Raw genomic sequence first — 13,476 nt, 5'->3', positions numbered from 1 at the left:
TTAGGTGTGTGTCATGTATATGTTTACTTTGAGAGCGGGCAACTAAATTTCATTTTTTGATGTGTGCCAGTAAAGGTTATCTTATCTTATCTTATCTTATCTTATCTTATCTTATCTTATCTTATCTTATCTTATCTTATCTTATCTTATCTTATCTTATCTTATCTTATCTTATCTTATATATAAGCACTGGCTGCCCTTATCCAAATTAAGCTGCTCCCTTAAGATGAGCTGTGCTGTGTCTTTTTCTTTGGGAAATCAGAGGCTGAAAGAACCGAAGCAAGAATCTGGTGGATAAACAATCTGGCGGATAAACAGTGCTTGGAAGGAGCCATGGCACTAGAGCAGGGGTAGGCAACCTTGGCTCTTTTATGACTCGTGGACTTCAACTCCCAGAATTCCTGAAGTCCACTAGTCATAAAAGAGCCAAGATTGCCCATCCCCTGCACTAGAGGAATGCAGACTTGCTACATGCAAATTTTGCAAATGGCAACAAATCTGTCCAACTGTTCTATTGATAGGCTATTTAGCAATGCAAATATTGTTTTAATATTGCATTATTCTGCACGATGTTCCCATCCAATCCCTAGTGATGTGCCGATGACAGAAGAATATTTATGTCTGGTAATTGAAAAAGGGTTTTTTCAGAATTGAGGTATAAATTGAGAGCCATGAGATCAGGTCACACGATTTACTAAGACCCTGAAAACGTGGCCTAGAAAGTGCTACGCAGTTTCCAGAGCAGATGGTCGCCCTTTAGAAGTAATAAAATGAGCCACCTTTCTAAACAGATCAGTAGAATGGTCATAAAATTCTGCACATCTGGGAAATCAGTAATAAAGATCAGGGAAATTGTATCCTATAGTCCAATGATGGAAAGTAATAGCTGGAGCAAACTGGCAGGCTTAGCAGAGATAGCCTCAACTCTATGGCAGACATGACACGAAGAAAACTAATCTCTGACAACTTCTCTTGTCCTTTGCAACTACAAATGTCTAACCAAAGATGCAATGACTCAAAAACTACCCCATGCCTTGCATTTTTGTTGTACAGAGTGTAGAGATAACCATGAAGAAGTAATGCAAGACCACTTAAGTGAAACATCAGTTCAACTCTGAGAAAAAACAGGGAGTGAGGAAGAAACTCAAGATTATCCTGCCTGAGTTTCTTTCTCATTCTCACTTCTCTCTCAGGATTGAACGTAGGGCTTCTGAGGGCTTTGCTACTCTTGCATTCCTTCAAGGTTATTTCTATACATATTATCATGGATAAATTGCAACACCTCTTTCCAGAGAGGAAGAGGAATATAAAAATGACCATTATGAAAAAGTTCTTCAGCCAAAGATAAAAGGAGAAACAATCTGCGTAGTTCCGTGGAAGCCATGTGTTGGAACCCTGACATAGATCCTATTGTTATAGGTAAATCTGATTGAAAAGATTCACAATCTACCAATGTCTCAGCAATATCCCTTCCCAGAAGGGAGAGCTAAAATTACCAGACCTCAAAATTGTGACAAGAGAGGACGCATAGAGAACGTCAAATTTGGGCTTGCACAACAGAAGAATCTGGCAGTTAATCTTGTGAAGTAGGAACAGCAGTAATGTAAAAGAATCAGCCCTTCAAAGTAGACCAGATCAGGAAACAAACTCCACAAGTATGATTGGAATTATATTTATTGATATAGATATAGTAACAGAATCGTGAAAGACTGACTTATAGTTTTATACTCAAGAGAGTTAGGACAGACCCAGTCTCAATTTGTTCCTAATATTTTGTTTCTGGGCTTAAAGCATGTTTTTGAAGATATTATTGAAATCACCTCTGCATAGTTTTTCAAGGGACATCTCTGTGACTCTCTACATGAAGTTAAAGTGAGAGAAAATTTCTTCCCACCTGATTAAATATTGGGTGAGGCTCTTGAGCTTTCTGTAATGTTCCAAATTCTTATGATCACAATTCCCCTCAGTCAGGAGGAGACATCTTGACGAAAATGCAGCCATAGCTCAAAGAAGAATTCAAGGCATCACTAGGCACAACAAAGAGTCAACTAAGATCTGAATGGTGGAGCAGAGGGTGGGGGTACAAGTGAAGTTTCAAGCCATGAAAAACCCGCTTGTTCTTGAGTAGGTAGACCTTAGTCGTCTTGTACACTTAGCAAAATCTGGAAAGAAGCACTTATAAAAGTTGGCAAAGTCGGACATCCTTAACATTTCTAGGTCTGTGCTATGTAAGAATGGGTTGCCCCTTGGCCAGATCCATCTGCACTCCTTGTGTCCTATGCTGGAAGATCAGCTGCCACTTTCCAACTTGGCACAGATCCTGTATTTGCATAGATGCTTTAACATATTCCTGACATGAGCAGATGCAACAATCCTCTGAATAAATCAAAATATATCTGAGTAAACTATACATATTTGTCCAGAATATCTCATTCATGAATTTGGAAAAAAACAGGGCAATTAACTAGACCAAAAAGCTGTACTCAAACTTGCCTGTAAGTTTAGTAAGACTGCTAAATATTCATAATCCTCCTTCATTCAAATTAAATTGCAAGCTGCTCTCAAGTCCAATTTAGTGAAATCATGTGCTTTCTGAAGGTGGTCCAGCAGATCCGAAAAAAGAGGCAGTGGGTAATATTCTCTAATGGTCAGAAAATTGAAAAGTCGAAAGTCATAAACTGGTTTCAAGGAAAAAGTATCTTCTTTTCAATTAACAAAAATTATGTTGCAGATTCAACAAATGCGAGAGGGCAAATAGTTTCTTCAGATTATTGTAAAGAAACTGCTTTAAAGAGGCCAACTCTTGAGTAGACATGGGATATTGTGCTTAGCAAGGATCTGGCTCCAAGTAGCAGACTGCTAGGACAATCACATGACTGTGTGCAACCTTCTCCCCCCCCCCAAAAAAAAAACAAACATAAGCCAAAATCTACACACTTTTCTGGTAATGAAGATGGCTCAAGCAGCAGCATAGGAAGGGGAGGAGAACAAGAGTACAATGCCTGCATCAAATGGCATTCCCATTGTTGTGAGGCTAAATGAACAATCCCTGATTCCTAGTGAATATCAAGATTGTGTGCCTGTAGCCAGTCTGTCATTCAAAACAACTGGGATGTGAAAGAAAGCTATCAGATATAAATGAAATCGTTCTTCACGTTCATTTATTCTCAGCTACAAAGAAGTTGTTTGTACAGGATAGGTCCTGATGTGAGGGACCTGCCACTGATCAACTCCACCTGCATAGCCTTCTAGTGGTTGCACATGCAAGCCTAACTGCTGTATACGAGCCCCATCTATGAAATTAACAGTCACCCCAAAATTCAAATGTACTGATGTCTGAATTTCTCAGCTTTTGAGACTCTGAATACTAATGAGGAATATAACTCTATTCTTTTTTTTTCCTGGACGTCTGCTAATCATTCTGTCACAAGAGATTAAAAATATATAATTGGCCATTTCCTTATGATTAAAGTTCCACCCTTTTTTTTACATTGGTCATATAATCATAAATCTTCAAGACACCATTATTTTGACCTATCCAACTGAGATCCCTGATTATAATTAAAATATTTCCCAACAACTTTAAGATTTTATATCATCATTGAATCATTTTTGAGACGGTAGTTTCTTTAATGTACCGTGTGTTGTTTTTTTAAAAACTGACCTAAATGTTGTTTTACATTTATATAATTATTAGGGGCATACCTTGAAAGAGCAGAGTGTGCATATTCCTAGCAAAGGGTTTGCAGAGTAATAATTAGTTATACAAACAGTGGAATGTTGCATTGTCCCCACATTTATTCTTCACAATCTTGAAGGCTCCTTCCAGTTTATTCATTTGATTCTCCGCATATAAAGCATAAAGCTACGGTTTTTACTTAGAATAAACATTATTTCTTACCTAAGGCTTATAGGATTGCAGCCCAACTCTCCTATTATGTTAACACAAGAGCTGACACAGAAGAAATTTATTCTAGATGCTTTGTCACCATTTCTCGTTTTTCCCTGTACATTTTCAGCACATAGCAATTGAAACTAGTGTGACATTCTAATCTGAACCCAAATTTAATACCACTGAAAAGAATCAGAATAAATATCTGGGAAGTGTTTCAAGTTGATAGTCCCAGAGGACATTCTGAGCCAGAAGACTGAATGTACAATACAGGAAACAAGGCAACAAAAAATGAAACAAAAACGGAACGGAAAGAAACTAAATACAGTAACAATCAAGGCATCGTCATATCTGCAGATTGTTCAGTTTGTTTAATTGTCACTTCCAATAGGATAACTTCTAATATTTTAAATTGCATTTCTTTCCCCCTCAATTTTAGCAGCAGCAATCTCTAATCCAGTTTAATTATCCAAATAACCACAGCTGCAAGATACAATCTGTCATCACCATGCCTTTTATTTTTAACACACTGAACCAGTTATTTTTCAAGAACAAAACGTGTGAATTTTAAAATATTTGTTTGTAAATACTTCATAAGCAAAGCAAACATTTTTATTTATTTATTAGATTTAAAACTGTCCCTCTTTCAAGGCTAAATAAGCTCCCGGCTGATATTACTGAGAAATCAAATTCAGATATTCTTAAGCATTCAGTGTCATTCCTTCGATTATTAATTACTGCAATCCCAAGATTCCTAGCAGCTTGCAGTCAATGCCCAGTTACGTAACCTATATTCTGATAAAAACAAAATGTCACACTTGCTATTTATTTATTTATTGTAATATTTCAACTTCCCTTTAAATATATAAAAATTAAAGGGTCTTACAAACAGTATTTTAAAATGAGATGTACAGATATGCAGTTTAAAAAGAAGTGGGGATTTCTGGGGTGGGGAAGGAGATGGCAAGAGAAGGTGTGATTGGCCAAACCAAAATTAAAAAAAAAACACCTCCAGAATAAAGTGTTCATTAACATTTATTGCAGAATTCATATTTATGGTGGAGAAAGTATAGCTATATGCATGTATACAGAGACTGATTTCCTTATTACTTCCTTATTATAACTTATTCCTTCAGTATGCTAGCCTAACTATCTTTGGAGATACGGTCAGTGAATAGAAACAATTTGGTCACAGGTTCCTGGCTTCTTTCCTGTTGACACTCAGGATTAATTCAGTTTATTGTGAACATTTTCTTACAAGAGTGCTTGTAAGAAGATCACATGGGGGGGGAGATCTCACAGGTTTCACGTATAGGGGGCAGCACCTTTTACCATGCCACTCACACTGGATATACATTGGGAAAAAAAAAAAAAGCTTTAATTCTTGAATGGGAGCCATACAAGGTTTGTTATAAAATGTGCAGCTATATAAATGTTTTAAATAAATAAATATAGGAAATGAAAAGTGTGAATTGGATCAAAGTGAACAGAGGTTTTACAGAGGGGAGGGGAGCTTGTGCTTAAGAAGCCCCAAACCGCCTACTGAAGTGAAATATATAAATACAGGTGGTTCTCGACTTACAACTACAATTGAACCAAAAAATTTTGTTACTAAATGAGCCATTTGTTACAGGAATTTTGCCCCATTTTACGAACTTTCTTGCAATAGTTGTTAAGTGAATCGCTGCAGTTGTTAAGCTGGTGACACGGTTGTTAAGGGACTCTGGTTTCCTCACCGACTTTGCTTGTTAGAAGATGACAAAAGGTGAACACATGATCCTGGGACACTGCAACCATCATAAGTATGAATCAGTTGATTTTTGATCATGTGACTATGAGGATGTTGCAACAGTCGTGTGAAAAATGGTCATAAGTCACTTTTTTCAGTGCCATTGTAACTTTGAACAGTCACTAAATGAATTATTATAAGTTGAGGATTATCTACAGCAGTGGTTCTCAACCTGTGGGTCGGGACCCCATTTGGGGTCGATCGACCATTTCATGGGGGTCGCCAAGCAAGGCTGTCCGCCATTTTTTTGTCCGCCATTTTTTTTGTCCACCATTTTTTCCCCTTTTCCGACAGGTGCCTTACCTCCCTTGGGCTGGGCCAGCTAGTGGTCGGCCTGCTCCGTCTCTGCCGCTTGCCAGCTACGCCTCGGCCGGTGCAGGGGGCGGAACCACGCATGCGCGGCGCTCCCGGGCAGGGAAAGTCCTCAACTTACGACCGGTTGGGTAGTCCTCGACTTACGACCGGTTTAGTCCTCGACTTACGACCAGTTTAGTCCTCGACTTACGACCGGTCGGGGTCGCGGCATTAAAAAAGTTGAGAACCACTGATCTACAGCATGATCTCAGAAGCAATTTCCCATGAATATCACCTATAGGCTGTAACTCTCTGGATGACCACTAGATGGCAGGAAAGGAACACCGAAAATTAATTTCCTGCTGCCCTGATTTTTGCAGGCCAGACCCCGTAACCTTAACCATCCCCTTACATGCTTGGAGGCAGAGTTCTGACTTCAGAGGAGGAAAGAGATTATTTTCATGAATGATGGCATCAAAAGACTGTTGAGAAGGCTTGGACTGTTAGTACGGGTCCTCTGGCACAGCCCTCAAACACAGCAGAGGTTCACAGCAAATAAAGAGGCACACAAATATAATCTTCCACTGTCTGCTACATACTACTTGGAAGAAATCTATTCTTTCAATTTTACTATTTTTCTAAAAGGAGAGAGAGAGAAGGATTTTGTCCCAAAGAAAAATAAATTTGCTGAACAGGTTATTTTAAGTATCAATTTATCATATTAACAGCCAAGCGAGGATATTTTATTTGGTATTTGGATAGCTGCACCAGAGGAAAATAACATTTTGAAATGAGCAACTGCTGATTCAAAAAATTAATTCCTTTGCTCTTTCTTTTCTGTTTTGAGAATCGAATGATTTAACAACTTTAATCAAACAAATATTTTAATGGTCTCACCTTGTATATACAAATAGTGTTCCTTCCACATCAGTCTTCTCCTAAAATCAAATTAAAATTGCTTAGTTGTTATACTGATGCCATGCAAATGTGCAATCAAGCTATTAAAAAGTTTTATTATGTAGAGACAAGTAACTTGTGTTTTTACACTTTTAAGTGATTGCTGCACATTAATTAGCACATTAATGTATTCTAAGTCCATTCTAATTTTTCAAAACATCCAGTATACCTTTGTCCCCTGTAGTCCACAATCTTAAAACTTGTGTGCTGAGTACATGCTCCTAAAATGAAATGTTTTTTTTCCCCACTAGGAAGAATTAAAGACAGGTTTTAATTCTTTTGTGATAGCGGCCATTTTTCCATATTTTGAGCACTTTACTAAATTATAATATTTGTGGTAGGTATCCTGTATTAAGACCTTTATACTCGAGAAAACAAAACAAAACACTAACAATTCCTAAGAATGCTTTCATTACCAAATTTAACACATGGTGCCGGTAAGGAATTCCTATAGGTAGGGCATGCTTTATTATTGCTCTATAAATCATGAGAACATTTGTTATCCATCTGATTTTTAAATGCATCAGAAAAGTGATATGACTAACAATATTTGCCATAAAATATACAATCGACAGATATCCCATATTTTAAATTTAAAATAAATTCATAAGCAATGTAATTGTACTTATATTGACAGGCCCTATTTGACAAACAATTATATTGACAAACCATATTTCTGAAAGCATGGAGTGTACCTGACCACAGAAATACATTAACACAGAAATCCATTTTCCTGGGTATAAATAAGTCTGTCAAGTGATTAAAAAAGACTTTAATAAAGCCTCACATAATAGCCATCAATATAAAAAAGTAAAAAAAAATATGCAAAGTAGAAAGCACTAACAGGTTAAAAGAATTGGTATGGATACCAATATTTTTATATACCCTATACCAGGGGTCCCCAACCCCCAGCCCAGAGCCAGTCCGCAGCCCATTGGGAACCGGGCCACGCAAGCAGCAGGCAAAAACAAGCACAGAAAACCGTCCCTTCTCCCCTGGCTGCCAGTCTGCCAGGCCAGAAAGATTGGGGATCACTGCCCTATACAGCGAGTCCTTAGTCTTAATTTAGTATTACCATTATCCTGAAAAGGCTATATAAAAAGAAAAAAGTCTACATAGCAATACATATAAAATAGGCATACTGTATCGGGCTGGTAAAATATCTGGATGTGAACAAGAACATACAAAAAACTATCTTTACTGCCATCTACAAGACACTCAGAGTTTTACAATTCACATATAGTATGCTTAACATATATTCCACCTTTTAAAGACAGCTATATTATATTATTAATAAATGCTAATTATTTTTTTCATATTCTAGATATGATTTCAAACCTTATTTCAGAAATGTAACTTTCAACAAGTCACATACGTTCAAATATCCCCTGTCAAATATGTTGAAGTTAAAGGGTCAAGATAGTAAAAATGCCAGTCAAATATGAAAGATTGTTCCTGGAAACACTGAGAACTTAAGAGTTCCAAATTTAGTACATATAATTCAGGAAAGAGAAAAACTGAATTTTGAATTCATGTAGAGTCCAAGATAAGACAAGCAATCATTGTATCATGTACAAGGACTTCCAAGGACAGCCAGTATTGAAGAATTCTGGAGAACTCTAAAACAGGGGTCCCCAACCCCTGGGCCATAGACCAGTACCGGGCCGCGACATGCCAGCAACCGGTCCGCATAAACAAGCAAAGCCCCATTTGTGGGATGCAGGCAGCACACAAAACCACGCACCCTCTGGTCCATGGAAAAACCTCTCTCCATGGAACCGGTCCCTGGGGACCTCTGGTCTAAAATGTCTCCTTTCCCCCCTCCCTCCCATTTTGGTCAGTGCTAACAAACATATTGTCTAGTTCTGGATTTTGGAATTAGTATGCACAGGGGATCATAAATGCTGGGTCCAATAAAAGCACAAATAATTCAATTGTAATGTAATCACACTCAATAGTCATATTTTGGAATTTAACAGGCAAAATATCTTTTACGTATTCCAGAAAGGAAAGAGAAGTTTGATGAAGTGGTGAGTCAAGGAATGTATCAGGAAAGGGTCACTTAAAGAAAATAAAAAGTAGAAGAATCACTTAGTGCTATGTAAATCAATGAACGAAAGAGACAGTGGCATCAACCAATGAAAAAAACCACTTGAAACATTTTAATGAAGTGGTATAAAATTAGAAATAATAAACTGACACTGAAAGGGGAGTCAGATATATGCACTGATCTATACATTTCATTTCTGTTTGAAAAGAGCTTCATCAAAACAATGAACAGCGTAAATATATAGATGTGTTATGGTCTATTTATTGTTAATTTGGAATTTTAAGAGGAAGCTTGGTGTGGTGATTAAGGCAGGCTAGAAACTGGAAGACCATGAGTTCTAGTCCCACCTCAGGCACAAAGCCAGCTGGGTGACCTTGTGCTAGTCACTCTCTCTCAGCCCTAGGAAGGAGACAATGGCAAACCACTTCTGAAAATGCTGCCAAGAAAACTGCAGGGACTCGTGCAGACAGTCTCTGAGAATCAGATACGACTGAACAGAAAAAAAAGGGGGAGTTAGTTTTTCCTGCTTTAATAGGGTAGCTGCAAGTAATCTTTTTTGAAGAGGAAAGGGTAAGAAAAGCAACTAATTCAAAATTAGAATTAAACCTTTCTGAGCGAGGTGGCTGGAAACAAGATTATCCCTCACCCAGCCAATTCCAGGTGCGAGAAGGGGAGGAAAGGAGACACAGATGACAAAAGTCATGTTGTGCCATTACCCACAAGCTTTGTCTCTTTTGTCTGTGCTTCATATTGCACAGATCAGACAAAAAAGGTGGTGCTTACACTGCAAAAACATGATGCTGATTTCATTATTTTGACAAAGCATTATACCCTGCCAATGTCTGTGGAAGGAGAGGCTGGTGTATTCTACCTAGCACAGGCATGGACAATTGATTTTCCAAGGGACTACATGAGAAACTGGGCCTTTGTGGAAGGTCAAAACACAGAGCTGTGAAGGCGGTAGGCACACATGCAAGCACATACGTAATTGGAAAAAAAAACAGCACTCACCTTTAAAATAAAAGCCATGCAGTTGTATTGTGTGCACGGTGTACACTTATTTACATTTGATTTCTAATTTCCAACTGACCTCATGTGGACTGGACACAGGCAGCCAAAGGGCCGGATGTGGCTGTAAAACGCCCAGATCTGACCTAACAGACATGTTTATCATCTCTCCCTTGGAAATAGGCAACAATCTGAAATCAAAACTTTTGGTTTACTCCTGCAGGTAGCAAATTGGGGGAGTCAGTTTGATCTAGTGCAGGGGTAGGCAACCTTGGCTCTTTTATGACTCGTGGATTTCAACTCCCAGAATTCCTGAGCCAGCCATGCTGAGGAGAAAGGGAGAGGTTTCCAAGCTGAGCCATGCTGGCTCAGGAATTCTGGGAGTTGAAGTCCACGAGTCATAAAAGAGCCAAGGTTGCCTACCCCTGATCTAGTGGTTAAGGCACCAAGGCAGAAACCAGGAGACTGTGAGTACTAGTCCTGCCTTAAGCATGAAAGCCCGTTGGGTGATCTTGGTCACTCTCAGTCCAGTCCACCCCACAGGCTTGTTGTTGTGGGGAAAAATGTTCGCTGTCTCGAGTTATTTATTAAAATACAGGGAGTCCTCGTCATATGACCTCAATTAAGCCCAACGTTTCGGTTGCTGAGCGAGATATTTGTTAAGTGGGTTTTGCCCCATTTTACGACCTTCTTTGCCATAGATGTTAAGTGAATCACTGCAGTTGTTAAGTTAGTCACACGGCTGTTAAGCAAATCTGATTTCGCCACGGACTTTGCTTATCCAAAGGTCGCAAAAGGGATCACATGAGCCCAGGACACTGCAACCATCATAAATATGAGTCAGTTGCCAAGCGTTTGAATTTTGATCACATGACCATGGTGATGCTGCTACGGTCTTGTGAAAAATGGTCATCATAAGTCACTTTTCACAGTGCCCTGAATGGTCACTAAATTAACGGTTGTAAGTCGAGGACTGCCTGTAACACAGGAGGAATAAAACAAATAAATAAAGTCAGCTCCCAGTAATTATGCACACACACCCATGCAGTTTTCTTGGCACCATTATGGAAGCGGTTTTCCAGGATTCATCATGGAGAACATCTGATATCCACACAGATGCTAAAAATTAACAATGACTTGATGGCACATAATCAATTAAAATAAAAACTCTTCCGTAATGGGGATTTGTTTACTTTCCAGGCCAGCCTTCAAATCTGAAATTTCCTGGGGCTCCCAACAGGCCCAAACCTGATTACCGAGGATGCGCAGTGAAGCTTTTTGCCATAAGGTGCTCCCTTCCAGGCACTCCCATCTTTGCCAGCTGAAAAACGCCTATCCCAATCATCAGTTATTAACCTCAATGTATTTGGACAGCCCAATACTAGGTGACTAAAGGCCAAGTGCACTAAAAACAGGCTGGCTGGGGTTGTTCTGCTTCATAATCTTATACTACGGAGGAGATGAAAAGGGGGGGGATTTAGGACATTGATTTTTGGATCATCCATATTGTTAATTATTCTTGAAACTGATTAAATCAGAGGTTCTCAACCTGTGGGTCAGGACTCCATTTGGGGTCGATCGACCATTTCACGGGGGTCGCCAAGCAAGGCTGCCCGCCATTTTTTTGTCTGCCATTTTTTTTGTCTGCCATTTTTTTTGTCCGCCATTTTTTCCCCCTTTTCCGGTGGGTGCCTTACCTCCCTTGGGCTGGGCCAGCTGGTGGTCGGCCTGCTCCGTCTCTGCCGCTTGCCAGCTATGCCTCGGCCGGCGCAGGGGGCAGAAACACGCATGCGCAGCGCTCCCGGGCAGGGAAAGTCCTCGACTTACGACCGGTTTAGTCCTCGACTTATGACCGGTTGGGGTCGCGGCATTAAAAAGGTTGAGAACCACTGGATTAAATCTACTCTCGGACTCTTTTAACTTGGTGCTAGATTGTGGCTATGTCTATTTTGAATGGGAAGTTGGATGTGGTATGTAACTTTGGCTGCTCCTCCACTGGCAGGCTGCCCCTCTCCACTCCTTATTCCAGTGCCTCTCTGCTTATCTTGGCAGCCAGGGTAGTTCTGCTGGCAGATCTCTGGAGTTCATCAGCAGAAAGTGCTCCCTGATGCAAGAAAGGGATTTCTGCAAGCAAAATTGGCATGTGCTTCATTTAGACCAGAGGTCCTCAACCTTGGCAACTTTAAGACTAGTGGACTTCAACTCCCAGAATTCCTCAGCCAGCAAAGTCCACTAGTCTTAAAGTTGCCAAGGTTGAGGTCCCCTGATTTTTAGACCTTGGGCAGATGACCCCTCTTTCCCAAAGGTGTTTTTTCACAAGGCAATTGGACGTTCTTGCTTTTTCTTTGAAGACCTTTCACTTCTCCTCCCAAAAGCGAAACGTCTTCAAAAAAAAAAAAACCAGCAAGAAAGTCCAGTTGCCTTGTGAAAAAGCACCTTTGGGAGAACTATGACCTGGGTGACTGAGAATCTCCATAGACCTAACCCCTCTTTGTCCCTTTTGAAATAAGCTCAGGCAGCAAAGAATAGTCAAATACCTCCTAAAAAGAATAAAACGGCATTAAATTGGAAAAAGGCTCCCTCCCCCCCTTTAACCATTTCGGTAAAAGGGCAATGAGCATAATGATCTCTGCCCAAAATATACGCAAGGCAAATTTGAATAGGAAAAACGACCTCGAGTTAAAAGCGAAGGGAGAGTCATTTAGAAGGTTTACGGGACCTCCCGTTTGAGTGGATGCCACGTAAAGGCTTGAAAGACTCCTCCTCCTCCTCCCGCTCCTATATTATGGAATTTACGGTACGGGAACGACGGCTACTTTATTCCGTCTTTCTTCCACTTCCCCACCACCGTCCCGGGATTGCACTCGCTCACGCACCCACTCATTGGCCCGATGCCCGAAAGTGTAGAGCGCCACCTGGCTGGCCACGTCCAAGATGCTGCTGATGTAGGGGTCGTGCCGCTGGAGAGCCGCCAAGCTGATGTCCAACCCCTTGCCCAGTGGGGCAGCCCCAGCCACTGACGCAGCCATCTTGCCTCCGAGAAAAATAACTCCCCGCGTTCGGAGCAGGCACAACTAATCAAGGTCCGAGAAATAGATTCAACACGACGACTTTTCCACCGATCGCTCGGAATTGCAAAACTGGGTGATAGGGAGCCCTGACAATCGAGCACCGATTGCCCGTTAGCAGAGGATTGTTGCTATTGACAACCCTTCCAGCTTTCCCCTCCTTGGCTTTTGATTCCTCCCTCTAGCATTTTTTAAAAGAATTTTTCCAACTAACTTTAAAAACCCAACTCCGTGCGACATTGATTTTAATTTAGGAAATAAAACGCAAATTCTTGGCAACTCCCAAAGACACTGCCAATGAGATAATCAATATGGGGAGATCTCTTGCCCCCCAAATTAGAGAAAATTCAACATCATTGAATTTTCACGTTAGATTTCGATGGAGGAACTGAATAGTTTCCTATATTCTTTTTTTATA

General features: G+C 40.1%; 1 protein-coding gene across 1 annotated transcript in view; it reads right to left on the bottom strand.

Annotated features, from left to right (window-relative positions):
* Nucleotides 1-13,019, bottom strand: part of DCP1B (decapping mRNA 1B) — a 46,457-nt gene extending 33,438 nt beyond the window's left edge. Inside the window, exons 1-2 of the mRNA XM_015821626.1 lie at nt 12,867-13,019; nt 6,873-6,913 (exon numbers count right to left, since the gene is read on the bottom strand). Coding sequence (XP_015677112.1) covers nt 6,873-6,913; nt 12,867-13,019 — 194 coding nt within the window. The remainder of the gene's footprint in view (nt 1-6,872; nt 6,914-12,866) is intronic.
* Nucleotides 13,020-13,476: the final 457 nt, after the last annotated feature.

The sequence above is a fragment of the Protobothrops mucrosquamatus genome, unplaced genomic scaffold (assembly GCF_001527695.2).
Source record: "Protobothrops mucrosquamatus isolate PMUCROS unplaced genomic scaffold, P.Mucros_1.0 scaffold1367, whole genome shotgun sequence".
In the NCBI taxonomy this organism is placed as follows: Eukaryota; Metazoa; Chordata; class Lepidosauria; order Squamata; family Viperidae; genus Protobothrops; species Protobothrops mucrosquamatus.
The sequence above is the reverse complement of the archived record's forward strand: the minus strand, read 5'-3'. Positions and strand labels throughout refer to the sequence as shown.